This window comes from Odontesthes bonariensis, chromosome 9, assembly GCF_027942865.1.
Source record: "Odontesthes bonariensis isolate fOdoBon6 chromosome 9, fOdoBon6.hap1, whole genome shotgun sequence".
Lineage (NCBI taxonomy): Eukaryota > Metazoa > Chordata > Actinopteri > Atheriniformes > Atherinopsidae > Odontesthes > Odontesthes bonariensis.
Window position 1 is genome coordinate 22,359,716 of NC_134514.1, and position 27,187 is coordinate 22,386,902.

At 42.2% G+C, this 27,187-nt stretch overlaps 1 protein-coding gene across 2 annotated transcripts in view; it reads left to right on the forward strand.

Moving 5' to 3' along the window:
- Positions 1-306: 306 nt before the first annotated feature.
- dner (delta/notch-like EGF repeat containing) overlaps positions 307-27,187 on the forward strand; it is a 52,807-nt gene continuing 25,926 nt past the window's right edge. For both annotated transcript variants that reach the window (XM_075473649.1, XM_075473650.1), the window contains exon 1: positions 307-932. In XM_075473649.1, the coding sequence (XP_075329764.1) occupies positions 609-932 (324 nt within the window). In that variant the 5' untranslated portion in view covers positions 307-608. The remainder of the gene's footprint in view (positions 933-27,187) is intronic.

Below are 27,187 nucleotides of genomic sequence, written 5' to 3' on the forward strand. Positions count from 1 at the left end.
TCAATGTAATGCTCCCATTGATCACAAGAAAACGGCTAATTTTCTGGCACAGCTGCAGGGTTTTCTCCACCGGCACCAACCGCACCAGTCCTCCTTCCCACTCTCCTCCCTTCCTCTTTGAACGCCCAGCCTTAAGTAGATAGTAGGGACGATGCGACTCCAAATGAGGTAGGTTCAGAGCCCCCCCTCCTCAGGTGCTCTGCACAGTGTGGGCTGGTGTGTGCGCACGAGAGAGAAACCTAGAGGAGTGGGCTGGTGTGTGTGTGCTTTTCGTCAGCGATCATCGTCACTGTGACTCGGAGACGGACAAGAGCCAATAGCCCTCCCCTTCTCCTCCCGCATCCCTACCTTCCCTCTCCCAGCTTCCACTCCATCAGCCAGTCATTCTCCCTGCGCACAGCTGAGGCTCTACATCCGAACAACCTGCCGCCTCCTCCTCCTCCTCCTTTCTCTCAAACACTCTCACTCACATCTGAGTTGCTGCTGAGCCCAGCCGGCACCAACAGCAGCTCTGAGCAAAGAGGAGAAAAAGAAAAAAAGAATACACACAACAACAAAAGACGGAGAAAAGAAAAGAGGAGAGAAGAAGCCACTCTGAGAGGATCAGGATGTGGATGAGCGTGCCCGCTGTGCCGGCGGCTGCGTCCTGCCGCCACGCACAGGTTGCGCTGATGAGGCTCGCGCTCCCCCTGCTCCTCCTGCTGCTGGGGTGCAGCGGCGAGGCCGTCCCCTCTGCCTTCCAGCTGGCTCCAGACACACCGGCCCCGGCCGAGCCCACCCCGACCCAGGCCACACCTCGTCCGAACCCCTGCGAAGGCCGACCATGTCTCAACGGGGGGCTCTGCTTGGTCCTCCCCTCCGCCGGCAAGCCGGAGGACGCCTGGGAGTATACGTGCACGTGCGGCCAGGGCTTAACTGGACGCAACTGCGAGGTATGAACCCACTGAGTGTTTGAGTCGCGGGGGCTGACGGAGAACAGCTGGTGTATTATTGCCTGAGAGCATCTCACAGTGGACGGTGAGAGGTGTCACCCCCATGTTTACTTACTTTGTGAAGCGGTAAATAACTTACTTTTTGATGTCACCTGTTTCAGTTTGATGTTTTGTCCTTTTCTTTGTTTGTTCTGTTTTGAGCACATGATTTCCCCCGGAATGCATTGGTCCCTTTTATCGTCATATGTGTGAAAATGGAAAAAGCCACTCTCCATCCTGAGTGATGCTGGCGAACCTGCAGCCCGCCTAGCACATGTGTTTCGACACGTGCACTATGATAAATGAATACGTTCAGCTGTTCGCAAATGGCTTTTTAATGGGAGCATGTGCTGTCAGAGACATGGAGTCGAGTGCTGCGTTGCTGTGGCAACAGGAAGGAAGAGCAGCAGCAGAGATGCAGAATGAAACTGTATGTGTGTCAGACTGTAGCCTATATATCTGTGATTCACATGCCCCCCCCCCCCCCCACCCACACACACGTTATGCATAAACCTAAAGTAGTTCAAAGATACAGTAAATGGTGCATCATTGTTAAATTAATAACTGAAGCATCGGCTCTTACCTGTGTTGTGCACTGTTTTAAAAATGAGCTGCAATCCACAAATTTCCATCTAAGCGCCTGGAAACCCACCCCCAGTGTTGCTAATATTTAGATATCCCATTAATATTCAGTAGTACCTCAAATCTCACAGATATTTGTATTTATATCGGTGGAGTAGGTCTGATGTTTTTTTTTTTTTTTAGCTTATTAGTTTGAAGGACATTGATAGTTCTGTTGCAGTCCTCCTTTATTCTGATTTAGAACTTCATTGATCTTCTCATAAACCTGCTTTACTGCTCCCAATTGTTTGAGCTCCATTTGAGGCTCAAAGTAAATGGAGTGTGTCTGAGCGTCAGAGCCCTATGAGTCATACTGGGGGTGAATGAGAGCATCCGCCCGCAACACGAAGGATAAATGAGTCTACTGCAGCATCAGGGAGGGAAAAGCCAAGGTGACTGGGTGAACATGAGCAGAATCACCAACAGGTGGCAGCCACACCGCCCTCCCACTTTGAGTTTACTGTACATCTGCATACATGTCTCCTCACCTTGTGGGCATGCGAGTATGTCTGGCGGTGGAAGCAGCACCAGCTGAGCCTGCTGGTTGTATGCGGGCAGGACCGAAAGGGTTTAGTGAAGCGTTTAGTCGGCGGCCTGATCACCGTCTCCTTGGCTGTCCTGCTTTTATCTCTCAGAATAGAAAGCAGCTGGGGTTTGCTACCTCTGCAGCCTGCTCTGCTGCGCCCCCTGCAAACCACAGAGGATGGTGTTGTCACCCAGCATCCCATGAACTCTGTGGGCATATTTTCATTCAGCCAGAGCAACCGGCACGGCTTGAGCTCGCTTCCCGCAGCTCTCTCCTGCTGTAAAGCAACAAATTACAACATCCACTCTTGCTTTATCCCTCTCTAGAAGCCCGAGTCTGGCAAAAGCCGCAAGAAGGGACAAGAGAGGAGTCTTTGATTTTTTTTTTTTTGCCTCACTCCCCTCTTGCTGGTTTTGTCCTCTCTGTGGAAACTGGAGCAGCAGTAAGTTAAAGTTTGGTAAATGGCCTGAATGCCTGAGCATGGTGCTGGTTTGCTTGTCCCGTTCTCTCCATGTGTCACAACCCAGATGGTCCAAGAGGCGAGGAGTAGGAGGAGGAGAGACTTATGAGGGAGATAGGGAATTGAGGAGCAGAAAATAGAATGGTGGGGTAGAAGGGAGGATCTATAGATCTCTCCTCAGTGGAGGGTACACTCAGTGTTGGTGCTGGCTCATCACCAGCTCTCTGTGCAAAGTGAGGAGTCAGTGAAAAACCTGAGCGGAAAAGCATGAAAACTATGGTTGGTTCAAACTCAATAAAAGCCTGTTGAGTTGAGGACATTTTTCACCATATTTTGCAAATCCTGCTTTGCGGCTTACCTCCCAGGCTGTGTTTTTTTGTAATGCAGGAATCAAAGCTGCCCGTTGCAAACCACAGCAGCGAGCATCAAGGGGAGAGCAAACCCACACTACTTGTTAAACTCACTAGGTTTTAATAACTGCCGGTCCACCTTTTCTGGATGGCAGCCTGTAAGCTGTCCTGCTGGAATTCAAAGCCGCTGGCCTTTCTGTGAGTTATTAGCTACTCAGGCTTTCGGTTATTCATTATTGAAGGGCCTGTTGTGCGTCCTGATGGATTTGGTTGCTTTATACTACCCAGCAGGGCTGCAGCAGCACAAAGCAGCCATTAGTCCTAAAGCAAGTTCCAGTTTTTTTTTTTTTTTTGGCTAGTTTTGCTCAGCTGGTCAGCGGGCTAGTTCTGTTAAACACGCCTGTGTGACCACATCAGTTCTGTGCAGAGCCGGAAGCTTTTGAATCCCTCTAATGACCCCTGTTAGATCTCAGGAAAGAAGTTTGCTAATTACCAATCCACATCTCTCTCATTCCATCATCTAGTTTTGCTTTCTCATTCACAAGTCCCTCTGTTTCACTGTTACATAAGCATCATTTAAGCCGTCGGGCTTCTTGCCGTGGCTTTTGAATGATTTCCCTCTTCTACCTTTAGTGGTCTTGTGTAACAACATATTTAAGGAACGGTTTGACATTTTGGGAACAATACAGCCTGTTGAACTACAGCCTGCAGATGGTTGGATAAGCTTAGTCTGGCTCTGTCCAAAGGTAACAAAACCTCCCCACCAGCTTTTCTTAAGCTCATAAATTGCAGCATTACTTCCCATTTATTCAGTTTGTACAAAAGTTGCCGTACAAAGAGGAAAAAGGAAGAAAAAAAACAAAAACAAAAAATTGAAAGGCTTTTAACCTTTGGACAGAGCCAGACCAGTAGCTTCCCAAGTACTTTTTATGCTAAGCTAAACTAAGCTAATCTCCCATTTCTAAAGCAGCACATTTAGCTAACAGACATAAGTATGTTTTATCTTGTTTGGTTACACAGGACAAAGCCAAGATTACAAATTGTGTGCTTTATCGGGGGTTTGTACTGCAACATGGACCCAGCCTAATCTCTACACTCATGGACTCGCATGAGACCCGATGGCATGCTGCTAAATCCATGAGGGTTTAATGTTCCCCACTGTGAAATCATCTATAGCAAACCCTGCTTTGATGTAGACTTTACTACACTTCCATGCTTCCTTTTTTTGAGCTCACCCTTTCCCCACAGTTCATAGCAAAATTGGTGACGTATAAATGTGTTATTTTTGTGTGTGTGTGCGTTCTAATTGTTCCTCTGCAATTTGAGTAGGTAGCACCAGTTCTACAAATTTTGTCATCCTGGGAAGACACTTTTCCATGATGAAGGCACATTTTATCTAGCTGGTTGCTAGTCCAAGGCTAATATATCTAGTAGACCCATTTATAGAATTTGAGTGTTAGGGATGGGGTTGGCTTTTTCTCTCTTTAAAAACTCAATCCTACTGCGCCATGGAATTGTGATTTAAGACCTAACCTAAAAAATTGCTGAAAGACTTAAACAGCCCAAATCCATAATTCACGGTAATTAATTTCAGAAAAACACTGTTCTTGACCTTTTTCCAAGTTTTAAGCGTCTCTCTGGATTACTCATCCACTCACAAATACACCCAGTTAGGAGTTCCTGTATCCTTTATAAGATTACTTTTTTTCCCCACACATCTGGAAAATAGTTGGCCATATTTGTTTCCAAAGAGAGAGAAAAAAGTTTTGTAGACTTGGTAAACAACATACATCCTCCTAAAATGTCGCTTCAGTTTCAATGTGTTGTAATGAGATCTATGCACTTCAGCAAGATTATTCAAATGATTTTATTTGCATTTGAAACCAGTGAGCTTAAATCATCTCACATTTTGCAGCTTTTTTTTTTTTTTTTTTGGCTCCCTCAAAAATTTCAGAAGCAGACTCGGGTTGAATGGATGTTAATACTGGGTGACAGTGAGAAACTTTCCATCTAAGATTCATTTTCTTGCAACCTCCAATTAAGTGACGCCCGGATGTTAATGACAAAAAGAATACTTTCTTTTCCAGTGAAGCAAGATGACAGTCCAGTGCAGAAGTTGCGCTAAAGAAACGCTCCCTCCTGACAAGAGTCTGAATATAAACAAAGCTGAATTCTGAAGTTCATCATAATTGTCAGAAAGTGTGTGTGTGTGTGTGTGTGTGCGTGTGTGTGTGTGGCAGTTGGCTCTGGTCTCCAAGGACCATCCACTTTGGAGCTACAGCCAATTAAGCAGAGCTCAGAGCTCATCACCAGCCTTTGGTCTCTTTGATATCTTGGCTTGTTAGTCAGAGCAAAGTTAAAAGCCGCAAGGAATATAGTTTTATTTAATAATACACTGAAGAATACAGTATTTGTGTTTCAATAGACTTCTGTATCTCGTCTTTATCAATTGACGCACTTCTGCGGCTTTAGGCTTTTGCCACGATGCTTTCTGAATGGTAACAAAATCAGGCCAGGCTGCAAAATAGCACAATGATAGAAAGAAATATCAATAGAATTCTAGCTGGATCTTCTGTTGCTGCGTGAGATACAGATTCAAGAAGATAATTGGATATTGTACTAAAAATCAAAAAGTCTAGATGTTTACAAGTAAGTTTTTGGAAGGAATTATTGTGGCTCCAAACTCTGCTTTTTCACCAAAAATAGCATTGATGTACAGTCCAAATTGAACAGAATTAAAGCATTTTACACTTTAACTATAGAAGCAACAACCTACAACAAGATACAATGTCTTGTAAAACAGAATGTCCCCTAAATAAATATCTGTCTTTATAACTTTGACCTTTTTTTTATATTCTTACTTGATTTATTATTTTCATTCCATCTTTGCTGCTTCGTTTCTCTTCTTCTGAACAAGGATACATTATTGAATAGAAGTAATTCTCTCCCTCGTTGTTGCATTTCAAAATGCTCACCAGGCTGAAACTGGAGTCTATGTTAAGAAACTGACAACTGCAGCTACATTGGCAACTCCAAGAAGCTGCAACGTTCAGAATGTTTCACACTGTAAATTCCTTGAATAGAACATTTATTATCATATTTTGCAGATAGAAATTGCAGAAAATACATTTTCAACTCATATGAAAGCTGCATTAATACGAAAGGTAATTCAATTCAAAAATACTTTATTTATCCCAGAGGGAAATTAAATGTTGATGTAGCTCAATTAAATCAAGGAGTTATTATAGATGCTGATAGCTGTGGGCAGGAATGATTTCCTGTAGCGGTCTGTTTTGCATCCAAACTGAAGAAGCCTTTGACTGAAGAGACTCTGTTTTCCGATAACAGTCTCATGGAGAGGATGTTCAGGGTTGTCCATAATTCTCTTGATTTTATGCAAAATCCTTCTTTGCATTATTGTCTCCAGAGGTTCCACAGTTGTCCCCAGAACAGAACCAGCCTTCTTTATCAGGTTGTTGAGTCTTTTTAGGTCCCTGGTTCTGATGCTGCTGCCCCAACAGATGACGCTCTCAACAACAGACTTGTAGAATATCTGCAACATCTTGTTGCAAACTTTGAAGGACCTTAGCTTCCTCAAGAAGTACAGTCTGCTCTGTCCTTTCTTGTAGATTGCTTCACTGTTGTGTCTCCAGTCCAGTCTGTTGTCCACATGAACACCAAGATATTTATATTCCTCAACCACCTCCACTTCTTCTCCCATGATAGAAACAGGGTTTGATCTGACCCTGTTTCTCCTGAAATCTACAATCATCTCCTTTGTTTTGTTAACATTCAAGATGAGATGATTGTTCCCACACCATGCCACAAAGCGGTCCACCAGCTCTCTGTACTCAGCTTCTTGTCCATCTCTGATACACCCGACTACTGCAGAGTCATCTGAATATTTCTGTAGATGACAGGAGTCTGACTTGTACTGGAAGTCTGAAGTGTACAGAGTGAAAAGGAATGGTGAGAGTACAGTCCCCTGTGGTGCTCCTGTGCTGCTGATCACCTGGTTAGACACACAATTCTTCAGTCTGACAAACTGTGGTCTGTTTGTCAGGTAGTCATTAATCCAGGTGATTGTTGAGGCCTCCACCTGAGTCTTCTGGAGTTTCAGACTAAGCAGATCAGGCTGGATTGTGTTAAATGCACTGAAGAAATCAAAGAACATGATCCTCACAGTGCTGCCTGCTTTGTCCAGATGACAGTGGGTTTGTTGAAGCAGGTGTATTATAGCGTCTTCAACTCCAACTCCATGGCGATAAGCAAACTGCAGGGGGTCCTGATATGTGCTGGTTTGCTTACACAGGTGGGTCAACAGGAGTCTCTCCAGGACCTTCATGATGTGGGATGTCAGGGCAACAGGTCTGTAGTCATTGATGTCTGAAGGATGAGTTTTCTTTGGTACCGGAACCAGACAGGATGTCTTCCACAACAGTGGTACCTTCTCTTGGGTCAAGCTAAGGTTGAAAAGGTGTTGCAGAATCCCACAGAGCTGCTCTGCACAGGCCTTCAGGACTCGGGGGCTGACACCATCTGGACCTGCAGCCTTGTTCCGGTTCAGTCTCTCCAACTGCCTCTTCACCTGACTTCTAGAAACAGAAAAGTGGGAGGGGGAGGCAAAGGGGACAGCAGCATCTCCTGATTTGGTTGAAGACAAACTAGTGGAAGCAGAAGAATCCATGACTGAGGTGGAGGTGGAGATGTTACAGGAAAGCTGTGGGTCAGAGGAGGGTGGGATGTCTCTTTGGCTGGGAACAGGAGGGGAGGATGGTGAGCTTGTTCCTGAACTGAACCTGTTGAAGAATGTGTTCAGCTCATTTGCTCTGTCCAGACTTGCATCCATCCGATCCTCTCTCTGTTTGAGGCCTGTGATCTTCTTCATTCCTGACCACACATCTCTGATATTGTTCCTCTGCAGTTTACTCTCAAGCTTCTTTCTATACACCTCCTTGCTCTCTCTGATCTTGACTTTGAGCTGCTTCTGTATACTCCTCAGTAACTCCCTGTCTCGCTCCCTAAAGGCTCCTTTTTTCTTGTTCAATAGTTCCTTTAGCTCACTGGTGATCCAGGGTTTGTTATTAGGGAAGCATCTCACTGTTCTGGTGGGGATGGTGTTGTCCACACAGAAGTTTATATAGTCAGTCACACACTCAGTCATGGCATTAATGTCCTCTCCATGTGGCTTACAAAGAGAAATCCAATCGGTTGCATCAAAACAACCCTGTAAGGCTTCTTCAGCTTCCTGTGACCACTTTCTAACAGTCCTTTTTGTGACAGGTAGTCTCTGGACAAGGGGTTTATATGCTGAACAGAGAAAAACAAGGTTGTGATCTGATTTACCCAGGGGAGGTCTTGATTTGGAAATGTATGAATCCTTGACATTTGTGTAAAACAAATCCAATGTCTTGTTTTCTCTGGTAAAGCAGCTGACAAACTGTTGAAAAGTTGGCAGTGTAGCAGAGAGTGAGGCATGATTAAAATCACCAGATATTGCCACAAAAGAATTGGGGTGTTGTGTCTGTATCTGAGCAACAACGGAACTGATGACATCACATGCAGTGTCGGCAACAGCTGAGGGTGGAATGTAAACAGCCACCAAAACAACACTGGTGAACTCTCTTGGCAAATAATATGGACGAAAACTTACTGCCAATAGTTCAATGTCAGGACTGCAGAGACGATCTTCACAGTAACATGTCCTGGGTGACACCATCTGTTGTTGACAAGCACTGCCAATCCACCCCCTTTCCTTTTCCTGCTACTCTTTAAATCTTGATCTGCTCGTACAGTCAGGAAGCCCGGCAGAGAGACGCTGGAGTCGGGGATATGATCCTGCAGCCATGTCTCAGTAAAACACATAATGCTACATTCCTGATATTCTTCCTGAGTCCTTGTCAAGGCTAGAAGTTCATCCAACTTGTTAGCTAATGATCTTACATTGCCCATGATGACGGATGGCAGAGATGGTTTGAACTTCTTCTTTCTTTCTCTTCTCTTTGCTCCTGCTCTGCATCCATGACGCCTCCTTTTCAATTCCAGTGGGATTTCTGGCTTCAGTTGTCGAATTATTTCTGCTTTTCCAATGTTAATCAGCTGCTCCCTGTTGTAAACCACCTTGTTGCTATGGTTATGCATCATAACAAAAGAGCAAAATAAACAAAAGTATTGGGAAAAATCAATCCAGCTGCACAGCATCCAAGGCAGGAAGGAACAGTTGTCCAAAAAATGCAATTTCTTCCAAGAAAAAACAGGAATGAAATTTAGAAAAAACAATAAATCTCAATGTGAGGTACAGAGCTAATCCAACGTGCTGCCACCCTCAGCAGCGCATTCTAGAACATACATAAACATACATTTTCAACTCATATGATAGCTGGTGAACAGCAGCAGAAAGCTGCATTAATACGAAAGGTAATGCGCACTCTTGTGAATTATGGTTTGATGAATGCAGCAGCGACGTGAGAAAACTGTTTCTTACCCTGCCGATAGCTTTGCTTTAGCAGCTGCCCCTCAGCTTTTGGGACTTTCTTTGCCCAATTATCACCCAGGTTTCACTGCTTTTCATGTTGATGTCCCTAGACCTTTCAAGGCGGACCTTTCTGCCTTTAAACTGAGGTGTTTATGGCTAAAGACATGGGTCATTTCCATATCACACATCACCTGGTCTTTTGATCTGTGCAAAGCGAATAATTGCTGTGCAGGTGCTGGTGTGATGGGTTAGAGAGGCCAGATACCAGTCCCAATTGCAACAGCTGTACGTATTGGATGATACCAGGTAGCTTACTCAATAGCACTCTCATTCTGTGCAGTCTATTTGCTTTTCTGGCACTCTGGTCCAGACTCAAAGAATAATGCAGGTTTAAGGACCTAAACGACCCGATTGTTTATATGCAAAGGTTAGGTCCATCTTTTACATGGTGTGTCTGGCTCCATCATAAGGCTACAATTTAAATATACAATGCTGTGTTTCAACACCCCCTGAGCCTCAGCCCTGCTTTCTGAGTTTATGCTAACTAGCAGACATTAGCTTCAAACATGTTAACATGGTAAGCAAAGATGTTAGCATTATACCCAGTTAAAAGCAGCAGAGGAATATCTAAGCATACTGATGTTAGACGTTTTAAAGCCCACTGAGCTGTTTATTGTGTCACATATCATCAATAACTAAGGGAAGAAGTATGGAGCTTCACTAAATGGTGCAAGGAAAACAACACCCAAAATAAAGCTAAGAGATATATGTGTCCAGCCAGCATCCCACAGGACATAACCTATTTACTGCTGCCATCTGGGAAATGCCACAGGTCTGTCTGCCTGTATAACCAGACTGAAAGACGGGTTTCTCCCCTAGTGTTATGGTACCAATTTAGCATTATCTAAGATATTTCTTCATATTCGCATTGTATGATATGTAAAAACCAATTTAGATTTTTGTAAATCATTTCAAATGTTTATAAACTCTAGGCAGCCTTAAGATATACCTATATGTTGTACAGTCTCTGTGTGCCAGGGAACTTTCTGCAGCTCTTTTGCCTTTAAAAAAAAAGAAAAAGAAAAAGGTTTTTATATCAAACATAAATCTTACCATTTCCCTTTTACCAGCCATAAATCCCACCCAAATGCCACGTGTATTAAAAGATATCATTACAATTCAAAAGACAGTGGGTTCCAGAACAAGAACGGAATTAATTTTCAAGAAGAAGCACCCAAACAGCCCTGCCAGCAGTGATTTAAAGATAATAAAATCTGTCAGACTATGGTCACGTTTCCTCTTTGTTTCTTTTAAAATACAGTCTAATCAGCCGCTGCTGTTGAGCATTTTTCAACCACTCCCAACTGCCCCCATATCTGGAGCCACTTGTCTTTATATCGCTGACGCTCATCATGGGCACAGCTCTCATCTCTGCGCCTCTGACTCTTTAACATTCCTCGATTCTAGGAGTGAAACGTCTGCTTCTGGCCTGGTTAGAAAACTACTCATTTAACTTCTTTTAGTGGTTTACTGAAGCCATTTTTTTTTTGTTCATTTGCATTTAGTCTGCCCTCATTCATGTTTTTCTCTTTGATGGGGCAGTAAGTTGTGTCACTGCTTACTGTATAATGTAGGAAAAGAAAGGGCAGAGCACCCCTCACGCAGCACTTCTGCACCCTGATAATAATAACCTTCCTCTGCAGCATGATCGTAGAGCTGTCTCTTCTAATTATTAGCTTTGTTGTTGCTGCTGTCGACGTGACAGGTGTGTGAGATGGGAGCGAGGCGTGGGAATGTGTTTGGAGCGGTGTCACACGCATTGTTTTTTTTTTTGTGTGTGAACTTGTAGATGCTCTCACTGTCCTCCTTATCCCCCAAGTGGCAGCACACACTTACACGTACGTGTATGTGCGTGCTCGGATTTCTTTTGTGCTCCACACAAAAATGCTCGATAGAATAAATGAATGCAGAAGCGGTGACATGAGTTCAGTGCAGTTTGTCTTGTTTATAATAAAAAAACACTGAGTTGATCGCTCTGGGCGTCTGTCAGCCGAGTGCGACGACAGCTGGATGGATATGTCACTCGGTTTCGAGTAGGTTAGGGCAAAAGAGAAGAAAAATAGCACCATTTCGCAAACGAAAGTGACTAAGATGAACACAGTGTAGCCTAAGGGAGGATTAATGATTGGGGAGTTGAAGAATATCAAACTGCTCCCTTCTTATTTGAACATTTTCTCTTCTGCAAACCACAGATATTACACCAAGTGAATGATGGCTTCAAAGACATTCTAAGAAAAAATATAACAAGCCAATTTGAATCTGTGTTAAAGTGCGATTTGTATTTAAAATCTCTTCATCCTCCCTTTGTTGGGGTATTGGTTTGCAGAGATAACACGACTAAGGCTCTGATCCATACAAATTTGTTGGACGAGGGCCTGACAGCTGAGCCGGTGCACAAATCGTCCTCCGCTCTGGTGCCCGCTCTCTTCCCAAGAAGACTCGGAAACAGATGTAGAACTGACTCCTGCTGTCTCCCTCTAAGACACTCATAACTTGGCTGTTACGTTTATGTGACAATATGTTATTTAATGGGGTCCAGCTGGGAGACGAGCCAGAACACTGTGGCGCATCTATACGTGTGTGTGTGTGTGTGTGTGTGTGTGTGTGTGTGTGTACTGGTGCGCATCACAAACAGCGTCTCTCAACTGCAGACGATAAATGCCAGTTTAATCCAAAGAAATCCCAGAGACGGAGACAGTCACCAGTCTTGGGCGCTGAACACCGAGATGAGCTCGCATTAGAAGCTAGGCTTGCTTTCAAGTTGATTGGAGAGACAACGGGGCCAGTTTGGTTGTCTGTTTGGGGAATTTCTTTCATCAAAATGTACAAAAAAGAAGATGTAATTCCAGTGGAAGGAGAGCTTGATCTTCAGCACATTATTAAGCTCAAAATGTATACGAATAAAGTAGTTTCTCCCTTTAAATTAGTTTTTTTTATCACAAACAACAAGTTGGTTTTAAACTAGATCGAGTTTTTTTTTCATCCTTAAATCTAATATCCAAGGTGGTTTTCAGTCTCAAACTGCTCTTTTTTTCAGTTTGATGTGGCCTGCCTTTGTCTCCATTCAAATCTTGACTTAAAAGATGAGACCATGAAATAAGGATTCATACGATCTCAAGTTGTTTTTCGGTAACTACAGGCTGAAGTTCATGATACTTGGTAAAGGAAAAACGTGGATGGTCTATGTTCACTAAGTCCCCTTTTAGTTTGAAACCATATATTCTGTGTTTGGTTGCCATTGAGCAGTGCAGAGTGTTCAACTTGAGTTTGAGTGGTGGAGGGGAATTGAGCTCTCTGCAGGGAGGAATCAATCCTGTCTGGACCTTTGTCTCCGCCTGACTCGCCCACCTCCAGCTGCAACACTCTGATCAAGTCCAACCTCATTGATTAGCAGTCAGGCGCTGGTTATCAGTGGGGTTTATCAGTGTGTGTTTGCCACAGCTCATTCAAATAGTGGAACTTTTACAAATAATGTTCGTCTACTTGTGCGTTTTTGGCCAATCTTAAGAACACAAAATCCTGATTCTTTGTGACGATCAAACATCCAGCTGTGTGGTAAGAGGCTGAGTCAATCGTGTCAATTCTCCAGAGCATTTACAGAGACTTGTGTTCATCAGGTGCCATTCTGCTATTAAAACAAGAAGAGCAATTTCCACAGCCATCATGTCCTGCCTCTTGTGCCACCCAGGCACCACTGAGATGTATTTCTTGTTGTGGGAATGCATGTCCAGTAGAGAATGTCAAGCTGGCTGATTGCGTTTGACCCATGGTTTCCTCTGGTGTTCATGTATGAAAACAACTTATGAATGAACATACAGTAATTAATCTAATCCCTGAAAACAGCTGGATTTGGAGACAGAACTAGAAAGCAGGCAGAGAGCCTATACCAAAACCAAGACTGTGTAATAGAAATGGAGAAAAGAAATAGAAAACATTCTGGATATTCATAAGAAATAATACTACTAATAATAATAATTAAAAAAGTAAAAATACATGTAATTCTATACAAGCTATACATAGCTCAAGAGAGTATGTACAAAGTCCTGAAACTTCTCCATGTTAAGCCCTTCTACATCCTCTCTGGGTCTTAGTTGTCCTCACTGGCTTCGTTGGCTGGCCCTGTGAAGGTGGGAATAAGGCTCGTCTGCTGTTGCTTGCAGGGAGATCACCGCTCTTGCTGCTGTGCGCATTGGTTTTCCTTAAACCCACTTTGTTGGTAGTGTTGTTTTATGATACATTTCCTTACTTTTTCCCAAACCTGCGTGTTCAGTCTCCATCTTATGCGACCCGGGTCGCTATTTCGGACATAGCCTCCTCTGTCACAGCTGGGGCCAGAAACATTAGCTCCCTGCTGAGGGCAGTGCTTTGGGTTGTGATTCACTGAGAATCAGTCCCACACATGTACACCATCTGTTACACTGAATATTCTTTCTTTGGGGAAACATTGACTAAAATGTGAAAGTACATTTCTCACTGATTGATTTCCACATGACGGATGTAAATTGTTGTTGTGAGAATCTATGAGCTGAGATCAATAGGGTGGGAAAGTCCCCCAAAAAATGAAACAAACATACCTTAAACATGGTTTCTAACACTGCAGGCTCTGACGTGACATAAAATGAGCTTTGGGGAACGATGCCGCCATGTTTTTTGCATCAACAAAAGTCACTGCTCCTTTTTAATATGGACAAGCTGAACATTTCTGTCAACCTCAGTTCTTTGATAACGTCATCCAAATCCAGCTCTGTTCAGAGACAAAATCCCCTGGATCATATTTGGAAAAGTCAGTTTAGAGCTTCCTTCCCGTCACTATTCCCTCTGCCTCCGTCGTCAGTCGAACATGTTTTGTAGATGTGCCTTTGTAACTGTCAGATGCTCAAACTGACACGAGAAACCACGTCTTCACTGCTTCAAACAGCATTTACTCGCTCTTTCAGGGACAGAGTCAGTGGGAGAAGAGCGATGATACATGTCCAGTGTCACCTCCTACTCTGAGGCCCAGTTTTCTCAAGTTTCTATGGCAACCGAGCAGAGATGAGGGGAACGAAATGATCAACAGGTGGAAGAATATGTTAAACTAAACAAAAAAAAATGTTGAGACCACTTACTGTGTACAGCAGCCTCCCTGCTCGTTCACCGGCAGCCTGAAAATCACTTGTGATCATTCACATTTGAATTGTCATGACAATGGGAACAGGATGTTCCACTTCCACAGTTCCTCTGACTAATTCCCCCTTGGCAGCAGGACGAGCTCCAGATCCAGTTTTAGCATCACATGACACAAAGAGGGATTTCATGCATTCTAACATCTGCTAAATAGCTCTTTGAAACAATAAGATGTGACCTTAAAATCACATGCGCAGTTTCTAAAACGACAAATGCCTCAGGACATTGTCTCCGATTCAGCTTCAGAAAGCGTTTCGCTTTTAAGCCAGCACCAGTTTTAATCATGTCAGCGGTAGGTGTCACCCTTTTTTCAGAGGGTGGATATCTTACTTTGTGAGGAGCCCTCTGTGTATGTAGGTCAGAGTAAGCAGTGGGCTTGTAGATGACTGCATGGAATGGCATCCATCTTGACCAGTTGTGGCCTGAGAGAGACACACAGCTTTGTGTTGCACCTTGTTGCGTTTCTCCTGCAAAAGAAGAAGTTTTTATTTGAGGTTGCATTTATGTTTTTTAAAGGCCTGGTAAAGACTCGTTGTTTATCACATCCTGCTACGTAAAACTTAAGAAAATGACTGTAAGTACATCCAGATCTAATGCACTGATCTACCATAATGTGGGGTAGTGTTTTCCTGCTACTCAGAAAGTTGGCTTACTGTTGGTAGTAACTTTTTAAGCAGAGGCTCCCAAAGAAACCATACATTTAAGCGCCTAATAAACCTGTAGATGGGTTTCTATCCGGATCCAAAGGTCTTCTTTGTTACACATCAAAGACTCCATCTGACGCAGAGCTGCAACAAAGGGACTGGAGATGAAGCTGCTGATGCACTGGTGTTATGCTTGAATGCCCTTGATACCCAAATACGGTACCTCCACTGTGCTGTGAGGAGAGATGAATCTTTCTCATTTCTTGTACTGACAAAACACTTCTGCGGTCCAATCATCTCCGGGATCGAGATTCAAATAAACATGCTTAAATGATGCACGGATGCTGCGAGCATACTGATATACCGATCCTCTTCCCTCACTCCAAGAATACAAATTATTATCTTTCTTTTGCCACCTTTCATGGGATGATCTAAAAACCTGCACAATTTACATGGTCTATAAAAGGCAGGATGTGACTGTGCAGAATCCAAGTGAAGGTAGGAGTGGACTCTAGCTGTGTTGCTGTCGATCAAATGGAGCACTGGGAGCTGCGGTGTTACAGTTGGAGTCGAAACTAAGAGCCACGTATGAAAGTGTGCTTGATGTTGCTGGGAGTCTGCTTTTGGTTCTGAAGCAGCCAGGACGCCTCCGGAGAACTGCGGTCGAATAGCCTGAGAAACCTTCTCTCCCAACGCCTTGCAAACATTATTTCGGCTCTGACTATGAAAGGATGTGACAAGTCAAAACAAACAGTTCACTTGAATCAGATGTAATCTATGTAAACTTGGCAAACGCAAAGCAATGTCGTAGAATGGGTGTTAGCAAAATCAGCAAGCAATGCCAAGATGTGTGATTTATTTTTTTTAACATATTCATGCCACTCTGTTTTATCAAGCAACAAACAAGGGCCGTTTGAGAGGCAGGTGGGGTGTCAGCTGCCCCTAAAACACTGACTGAGTTCAACTCCTTGAAAGTCCCCCACTCTTTTGCCTTGGATATCACTGCTTCGCTCATAGGTTAGTTCCGTAGCTGTGCTTTTTCTCCTCTTTTCTAAATACACAGTTAGGGATAGGAATTAGAATAGCTGGTTAGCGTACTTGCACTACAAATGTCTCACCGACCGTCAGTACTGGTCAGGTGGCGGCAGAGACCTCGGGCTCCATATTTATAACGCAACATGAGGCATAAAGTGCTTTGAAGTTGTTTTTTTGTGGAACCCATTTCACAAACCAGTTAAACACGGGAGTCTGGAGAAACACATTCACACTAATCAATATCTCTTTTGCCCCGTAGCCGAACAATACATCAAAGTGATAAACCGAGTTAGTGTTCGTCACTCTGTCATGTAATGGCATGATGAAAATGGCAACATAAAAAAAGAAGCCTTGGACTGTAAGATAATACATCACACACTTAAGAAGAAAGAGGAGTCGCTGCTGGGAAGGACAGCTGTAAAGCTTCAGCAGTTCAAAAGGACTTTCATGTGTGTTTGTGAGTGTGTGTGACTGCATAAACCAACACGAAAAAGTTAGAAGAGGAATAATCTGCACACAGAAGAAATATTTCACTCTTCATCGAAGTGCCTATTTGTTTAAGTGTTTGGCTTTACTAGTCGCGACAGCGAAAAAATCGTGCCGGTCTCAACACTGACACAGAGCCGATATTAAAGTCACAGCTAATCAAGAGAAGTGGTGTCGGGCCTGTGAAGTGTTTTCACTTCAGAACTTATCTGTCAAGCAGACCGACTGTCACTGCAATGTGGAAAAGCTGCACATGGGAAATGTTTCACCAAACAAAGACTCGTCTATCTGTCAACGAATCCTCCGCACGAGAAGCTTCAGATAATTTCACAAAGAGCCTCAAGCGACTGATCCATTTTAGCTCTCGTCTGATGGAATCAGAGGACGGACAACAGTGCCCCAGTCCTCAAGAAGGCACGCCTCAGTCCCCTGCAGCCTCACTTCTAAACAGAGCTTTGCAGCACCTCCTCTCTTCCACCACCCTCATCACACTTAGTATTCTCCTTCTCTGCTCCTCCTTGCCATCTTGGTCTCATCTGTCACTCTGTCTGGTTTGGCAGTTGGTAAAATCGAGCGGTAATTGTCTTTTGGGGGATGATGTCAGACAATCATTGCAGCTCATTTAGTGCCATTTGCATGGAAAACCTAATGGGCCTAAGAGACTGTCATCCTGCCGTGAGTTTCCTTTTGAGAGACACATATGCAGAAGTAAAGATGTGTGGAGATGGAAGAGTGTTACGTTTGACAGGAAGAAAGATGTGTAGTGATGTAAAACATATGCTTCAGATGGGAATTCATGAGCACGAATGGCAGTTTCACCTCATTAGCTTGTCTCCGTTCCAGCTTTCCTCTGCGTCTGCATTTGCATCTATTTATGCATCAGTGCAAGACTGAAATTTATCAAGGTGCTCGGCCATGTTTGTGTGGGCCTCACGGATCCAAATTTTAGGAGAGGAATTGCTCTTTGAAGCCCCGGGGCCAGGAAGTGATGGGGAAGTTTGTAAGAGAGGGAGGGATGGCAGTGCTTTGATGTGCAGAAATAGATACCATTAAAGGCCCGCTGACAAAAAAACAACACCCTTTCTGGCTTCAGCATAAGCTGCTTCCCTTTTCATTGATGGTGCAACAACTTGGATGATTATGAAGCAAGATGGCTGCAGATGGTTTTTATCCCAGAATAATCTGGGATAGATTATTTTGGAAAACGTAGATGTACTGTGTATGCAAGGACAATAATATTCAGGAAGCTAGAGTTTTTGAGAAATTACTAATCCTCTTTTGAACTGAATCACATGTATCAGAGATGAGAGTGAACTTGTGTTGTCATTGCATGTTTTCGGTCACAGAGATGTCACTCAATTGGTAAGTGATATCAGTAAAATGTGTCATATGGCCAAATGTCATAAAGCCAGAATGTGTATATCAACAAAAAAGGGGTCTAGATCATGCCCATACAATAACGTGTAATTGGGATGCAAGTACCATATAGTTCTCTTTAGATTGAGAGAATAAGTATTATCTGTAGCACACTTTCATTGTCTTGTATGTATATAAATACAACTATAATGAATTTGGCTCATTTGGATGGAACTGGACATTGATTGGATAAAATTGGACTACAATTAGAATTATTTGAACTTGCTTATTGTCAGATTAAATTGATTTGATATGAATATATTTGAATGAGATAATATTATGTTTTTTTCAGAGGTTGCATGAAGGTCTGCGTGAACTTAATGGGAGTTTGGCTTGTTTTGTTTGTAGTGTTTGGTTTCACTCTGATTGGTTTTCCTCACCTTTCTGTAGGCCACCTGCAAAGGTAAAGCCCTTTTTTTATTTAAAACATTGAATAACCAACATTCATTGACTTGATCCTAAGAAAGAAAAGCTTTTTTTTTTTTCATTCAGACATTGGTCACATTTATGTTAATGCTCATCGCTGCTTAATTGTAAAATACCAATGATGGAGACAGGATGAGCCACGGTGTACATTCAATATTTGCAATCCACCTATAGCCCTAACAAGCCTGTGGTCATGAAAAATGAAAGCTTTAATAATGTCTCCAGTTATGCACATGACAAGCTATCAAAAATATATAGATTTTTACAAGCTTTAAGCACGTTGAAGAGATGGTGCAATGAAGGACTCTCATTGGCTTCTTACTCATGGAGGTTTTACTGCACTTGCAGTAATGAGTGTAGTATGTTTCCTCCCAAATGAAAAAGCCATCCTATCTTTTTAATTCCCCAGAGTTCCCCAGCTTCTCGCTGTGTGTCGGTCACACGAAGAGGAGAGGCTGTAGCATGACTCAGCCTCCATACAAAAGCATCATACAGACAAACAAACAGATTTTTTTTTTAAATCTGCAATGTAAAAGCCTAATTTGGGAGTCAATAGCAAAAATGCTTACATCCCATGATTTCCAAAAAACTATTTTCTCACACTGTACTTTGCTGCACTTTTTGTATCCCTCTGTTTGAGAGTTTTTTTTTTTTTTTTTATCTCCTGGAGAGGCGCACTTTGCTGACTCTGCTCTGTTCTCATCCAGCACAAATTTAGAGTGCAAGGCAGGTGCTCATTCTTGGTTTGAGGTGTGCCAAACTGGCCTCAAGACAGGCATTATGCAAAGATTTATCACAGTGATGTTGCTGCGTGAAGGAAGAAAAAGCCTGGAAGGTGTTTCTGTCAGCTCTGGAGGAGAAGGTATCATCTGTAGAGGACAATAACTGCCTTTAGTCTATACTTTGGGATTTGTGACTGTAGATCTCTTTCATACACAATAAAAATATGATATACTTTCACACTGAAGGTAAAGGGGAAACCAAAAAAGCTTAAAATGACCTCTTCAACTGATGGTTAATCAAGATAAGCAATAGATGGCACTAATACTTCAGTGGTGAGCGCAAGATGACATAATAAAGAGCACCAGTCAATCCTCAATGACAGCAAAACAAAACAAATTAGTGGAGAACTTAGCAGCTATATAAAGTGAAAGCCTGTTGAGCTGGTGGAAATCCAAACAGGGCTAAAAGGAGACAATGACTTAAAATTAATAATATTTTTATAGTGCGTAGGTGTTCACCATAATGCAAGTTTTAGGCTAAATCTGTTGATGGTTTGACCACTTAGAGGCAGCTGTGCCAGCCAAAAAGTTCTCCAACTGAAAGAGTCACATGAGCATTCCCACATCAGACAACACTTCCTTCCCAAGTCTTTCATTGAAGAAACCACAGAATCCTCACAAGGAGGAAGGAATGGTGGTATACGGAACAGTTAAATACTTTAAACCGTTGAATAACTTGACATAGAGACCAACATTTGTTCAGTTAATAACTCAACTACACTTTACTAAAACACTTTTGTCACTTCCTGGTCAGACTTTTTTTTTTTTTTACAAAGTGACCATTGTTATCATGTTTGCCGTTTTGCTGACTTTAGAAATAAGCACAACTTGGGTAGGGTTAGAAAATGATCATGGCTGGGACTAAAAACATTCACAATGCGACCGTGATCACCATGGACGCAGTTCCTGTTAACCTCACAATCACTGCAGGTCAGATATATGTTTAAACAGGCCTTATTGACCATATCTGCCTGTATGACCTATCGCCACATGGGCATGTTATTTGGACGATCATCTTATTTACTTGATACAATAGTCACAAGAGCACAAGCATTAGATATTGAAATATTTATTTAAAAAAGGCTTCAAGGTCAAAGAACAGGAAATGACAATAACCATTTTTTATCTATAAAGCCAATAAATGTAGCTTAATTATCTCACATATCAGTTGCCTTTGGTATCAGTGAAGTCACCATCTTTTCCTGCTTTAGCTCAGTCAGAGGCTTGTCAATCATCCCACTGAGAGCAGGACTGACAGCTCACACCCTTCATTTCAGTTTAACCTCAGACCCAAAATGGCTCACATCATAAAAAAAAAAACCCTGATGAAATGCATAATGAAACAAGCCGATGACGACTGCGGCCTCATTGAACCACGAACAGATGAAGATGTGCTGTGCTGCACATCCGTTCTCTCTGAGGAGAGGAAAACAGTGTTTATATAAGATCAATGCTTGCTGGGTTGATGGTTTGTGGCGTTGAAGCAGAAGAGCTGGATTTTCACAGGAAGTAAGGCTGCTGCTCAGCTGGAATATCTGAGCACTTGTAAAAACGGCTGTGTTTGAGCCCCCGTAAGAAGAAAGTCTTGTTAGAGTTTATTAAGCTCATCTATGACACTATACTCACACCAAAAAAAGGGACCTTGTTTTTAAAAAAAAGCTTTTCATCTTCATGCTCCATCCCCCGTTTCCCATTGGAGATCATTAAGCTTGCATTAACTTCATTTGTCAGACGCTGCATTTCACCAGGAACGTCTGTTTCCTTTAGTTAAGTCTCCTTTAATTACAATATTCATTATACCACTTTGATCCTGTCTTCATCCGGTTGAACTTTTTTTTTTAGCCCAACAGTCTCATTTGCACCTCAGCTCTAATATCGTTTGACAGCTGTCACTCCCTTCTAAGCTGAGGATTTGATCCATGTCTGCCTGCTTCGCATTAAACAAGCAACGGCCTCAAGATTTGCGCTTTGTTCTTCACACTGTTCTGTTTTCTGTTGCGCCTCCATCTGACAAAAGTTTAATATATCTCAACGAGCCCAAAACGCCATCTTGATTATTTAGTTTCATTGAAAGGCTTAAAAGATGAAAATGTTGTTTTGTTTCCGTAGAAAAAAGACTGAAGGTGAGGGTGTCTGTACGCTCGCTCTTACAAAAAAAATTACTAAAAAAGAAGCATTAAAAAGGTGCTTTTGGCCATTGCTAAGTACTTATAAAGTTCAGTGTTGATGGTGGTAGACGTTTGATGTTGGCCCTGATTAGAGAATTAAAAAAAAACTCTGAAAACTGAGCTTGTACTAATCAGATACTGACTATCCATGAAAAAGAAAATGTCTTTAAACACCTTTAAAGACAATGATTTTGGGTCTCGTTGCTTGCAGTTTTCCCAGGGTTGCTATGCCTCATTTTTTGAGAAGAAAATCTGAAGTGCGACTTCACTCTGGGTCTCTGTCTCAAAAGCTCTTTTTGTCTGGCCTCAACCTCTCCTCTGCTTTGTTCCTGTTACACTCCAGTTTTTGGTTTTGTTCATGCGTCATTCGGCCTGTTTCCTCTCCTCAGCTTTATTCTGTCGGCCACTCCACTCGAAGAGGACTCGTTTTTGGGACTAACTATGTGAACAGCATTATGTAACTCAAAAAAAGAAGAAGGAGCTGAACATTTGGCACCTGATTAGTTAATTATGTACTGGCAACAATTTCTATGATTGCACGTTTGGATCTTCTTAGTGTTTATATGCTGTGTGTATATATATATATAACCATATACACTAAAACCTCATGAGAGAAGAAGGAACAGGAGAGAATGTTGCAGAGGGAAATGACTCCACTGAGGGATGACTTCTGAGTATTATTTTGTCCCTATCATGAATTAAATATTTTGTTTTAGCTGAATTGCGGGCGCTCATTACGCACTGCACTTTTCAGATAAGAATTACTGCCGGCTATATGAAAGTTTAATTTGGTTCATCTAGCTAATTGCTGTGTGATTGATGATATAATTACACAGTGTTTGTTCACTGGTTGTTATAGTCCCTTAGTTGAGGTTGTAATTCCCAAACTGTGGCGATCGCAGCGGGTTTAACAGCTGCCGTTAAGTGCTCCAGCTTTGTGCGTGCGTGCGTGCGTGCGTGCGTGCGTTCGTTTGGGATGCAAGGTGCACATCCTGTATGTTACAGGGTTGTTTTTTCTCTTCAGCCTCATGCTTCCTGATATTTGTTCGGCTCCTCTGAGATCATGCACAGTGATGCTCCAGTTTCTCTCTCAATTCAGCAAACAGTGAGTCCCTGGAAAAAAAAAAAACCACACATGCAGCCTTAAAAAGCAGGTGGATGTACACCAAGTTCATACATTTTTTAACCGCATCTCTCATTAGTAAATCATGAAATATAAGAATCTTGTCGGGTGAAGTTTTTTGCTGAGATTCCTTTATGTCAGACTGCAGTGAGAACAACTTTACCCGCTGAGATCAGATCTCGATTCTTCACATTGCTGCCTGTATCCATTCTCCCTCCAGAGCGGGGGATTACTGTCACTCTGACTGGAGGAGGTAATACAGTGATAAACAGCCCAGATGAGGAAGTAAGTGGATTAAAAGATGGATCATCTCTCTGCCGCATGATTGGACGCTTTGGGCAAATATTGAGACTGTTTGTGTGCAGAGAACAGGTTGAAAACACTCACATTCACAGTACTGTAAATAGTGTTGTGTGTGTGCTAATTGCTCCCATGTTCCCTAGCTACTGTAGCTATGGAAACACATCTTGATTGTCTAGACAGGAGCTGTAGAACAATTTCAGGCAATTATAAATGATAATAAATGAGCGCAAGCCTGAATTTTTTTCTCTTTGTGTTGCTTGTTGTGTGCTTCAAAGAAAATACTGAAAAGACTGCTTCTTTTTGTAAGTTTCCACTCTTCTTCCCACTCTGAATGGTTCCATTAGTGTGAGATGTTGCTGAATTAGTTCTTTGTATGCAGTTTTTGCATTTTCCCACAAACATCGCATCATTCTTTTTAAAAACTGGGATGCGTAAGATTTTGCAGACGGTTATTAAAACCTTCCAGAGCATCATTGTTACTCATCTGCCAAGCCTCTGTGCTATGAGTGCAGTGAAATGCATGCTGCAGAGCACAAAAGATACTAAAAGACAAAGCTACCACAGCCTGCTCACCCTGCTCACCCTGCTGCAGTGTGCAAGGGATTCAGATGTGTTTGCTGCAGTACCACCGGACTTCAGAGCAGTTTTTTTCTTCTCCTCAGGCTTCATCCTCTACACTCCACTATGATAACAGTCTTGTTTTTCTAACTTGGGTCGTTTATTCTTTCATTATTGGTTTCTGATTTTTTTTCGAGGAATAAGGGACCACATCTGTAGTTTCATTGTACAATCAGTGATTTGCATAATGATAAACTGGATCTTGAAAGGAGGCTTCTGTAGCAGAATATTCAAGATCCCGTGCATCACAGTGATGTTTCCTAGAGGAATGTCTTTTATTGGTTTTCTGCCAGCTTAACAGATCTGGAAAGGAACACAAAGAGTTAAAGTCAGGCCACTTGATTTTTTTCAGCATTTTGACCTTCCACGTCTACCTGCAGTTGGAAACATTATCCACCTGTTTAGCTGGAAAAAGTTCGCCCCTGCATCTGTTCCAATCTGTTTTGAAGGTTCAGCTCATTGTGTGACATTGTGCATACTTTAAATCTGAATATCTTTCCTTGTGGAATTTTGCGTTTCATGATATCTGTGCTTAAAGAGTTAAAAGAAAAAAGGAGTTTTTGTCTACACTGTATTGCTATAGTCTGCACAAGTATTCAGCATATTTACGTGTTTCCCGTGAAACAGAGGCACTGGGATGCTGTGATTGGTCAGCTTTAGTGAGCTGATCGGGCACCACCCACTGATCTGCACCAGTTCGTTTAAGATTCAAAACTTTTTGGAGGCATATAGCTGAACACGACGTAGGTATGCAGTTTGAAGCACACCATGGTGTTTTAATCCTAAAACTCTGAAATTCAGTAAGGGTTGGGTTTAGAAATGTGTACAGAGCAAACAGAGATCACTAATATGTCCCATACATTTCATTCCATTAAATGGATCAGTTTTTATCTAAGGAAGTCCACCTCTTAGAATGCATAGTAGGCTGTTATCACCTTTTTAAAATACAGATGAATCAAATAACAGATTAAAAGAGTGAAATCCTGCAGTTGATTGGCATAAAAAAATAAATTTTTTTCTGAATGCTGACACTGAACACAGTTGTGATTGAATTAATGCCATTATCTGTTCTGGTAAATGACGGATTTCAGCTCTATAGGCAGTTGTCCCTTTTAATGCTCATAACTTCAGCCTCTGACAGTATTCAGCTTTAGTTGAAGGATTACGTTCTGCTTTGTGGTCCGACGACGAACGAGACTTTATGTCTGAGATCTTAGAAAGTTTTTAGTCGACTGCTGTTTGTAGCATCGTTCATAGCAGAGCAGCAGATGAGTTATTACAGGACCAATTTGCTTCATTTGTAATACCAGCATGCTGCAATGCAACTCTGTGCGACCTTTGGAAATAATGATATAACAAAGCCAGCAAGCAGTTTGATACTGCCGCAGTCTGTAATCTTTGTCTGAGCTCATTCTGTACTCTGCCAGAGGTGAGAGAACAGCCTCAGGTCTGATTTGCTGTAATGACTTACTTAAGGACATTTCTGTAAAGCGTTCTATCTGAGTTCCCCAATAAAGGTTTAATTCATTTCTCAGCTCTGTAGCAAAATGGCAGTTCTTGGTGCTCTAAACATTTTAGGACATCAGCAGCTAACTTCGTGTAAGCAGATCTTCAGACTATACACATATGTAATATTGGGAGTTCGTACATATAGTTTCCCTAATAAATTGGTGGTATTTTCACAGCATTTGTCTCAGAGTATAAATAAAATCTAATTATGCTTTTCCTTATCTTCTGTCAATCAGCCAACAGATCAGGCATTATTCTGCTCTGACCACTTGTTTTTTCATAAACGTTTTCCTTCCCTGCTTCTATGCTTCTGCTCTTGTCATACATTTTTTTTATGGTTACCTTCTCAAAGCACATATGGATGTGTATGCGCTCAACTTGTCATATTACAGGCATTCACTCAAACTGACAAGTACCTGATGGCTTTGGAGGTGCTCGCTGCAGAGTTGTTTGGGAATAACAGATGATTTCCCAGAGTTACCTCATAGCGCTTTTCCAACACAAATTACAAACAGTTGAAGCATAAAACAATCTTTTAGATCCTGCTTTATCTACAGTTGTGTCACACAATAAGCGTATTGTGTAATTTTGCTGACATCCTGCCGCAATCTTTGTTCTTTGAAGTCTATTCTCATATTCTGGATCAGATTTGGCTCAAACACGCAGGATAGATTTGAGAAGTTGCCATTTCCAATTAAGAATGGGAAATTTTTACCTATCAGGGTTACGTTTTGTTTTAGAAACATCCACACTGTCAAGAGGATGAGATGTTGCCCATAAACAGCGGGTGCAGTCCCCCTCCTTTAGGAGGGGCCTAAAAAGTCATGCAAAGATGCGCTAATCCAGAAATACAAATCTAGTCCTAGAAATTAGCATACATCCCCACCCCCCCATTCACCACTGTCTCACTTCCTTCAGTGATTTCAAGCTTTTCCTTCACGTTCCACTTTAAATCTGGTCTAATTAAAACACAGTGAGCAGCACTTCATAAGAAAAGTTCACAAGTGCAAACGTGTCTCCCCACTGGGTTTCGCAGCACATATCTCCGTGACAAAGTGTGCATGTGTGTGTTTTAAACGTACAGAAGCAGACTCATCCTGAGCCTCCACTATAGGACAGACCGATGATACCAGTGCAGAAGCACTGTTGCTGTTTCTTTTCATTTGGCTGTATTGATCCTTCCTCCTCAGGGGCAACCATCTCAGATTAGCAAGTGGGCCACAGCACCTTCCAAAGCAATTAATTGAACCTTCGAGGATCTCTTTGTTCTGTTGCTGGAGCACGTGAGGACATTGATAAAGTGGTTATTATCAACTGCTTGGAAGAAATTGATTCACATGCTTTTGGTGGAGCCCAGGGCTTAGAGCTGTTTAGTTTGAATGAACAAGAAGCAAAATGATGCAGGAAGATAGGCCTAAACTCACGGATATTACTCAGAAATTATAATCCCACATCCCAAGTGCTATGCACACTGTGTACTATGTAGCTACATAGTACATAGTACACAGTACACAGTACACAGTGTGCGTAGCTCTCAGCATGCCTACACATCTCTTGAATAAATGTTTTAATAGACAAATAAGTGCAGACATCCATATGAAATGAATGGCACATGCTTTGAGAAAGATCCATATTTTAAATCAGATTGAACTGATTTGCAATTATGAGGGCAGCGGTTTAAACATTCAATCAATGACAAGGGTTAAGCCCTTACATGGGTGATTAATTTCAAAGTGGCTTAAATTCTTTTTTCCTCATTCAATAGTTTTACTGAGAACATACAAAATATGGGTAATTCTTTATTTGACATGTTTTGGCTTAGTTAAATGTTTAAATCCCGTGGAAACCATGTAAAACTTGTACAAGGAATTACATCAGACTCAAGTGTTTCTTCCACATTTCTTTTATGTGTACATTTTCTTTCTTTCTTTAAAAGCATTTTCCATTAAAAGATTGTCCACAGTTTTCCATGGTACACATTGTATAGAATATTTTAGCCTGGTGTGTCTTCCTCAGAGCACGCTTTGTGCTCACTGCTCAGGAGCTGC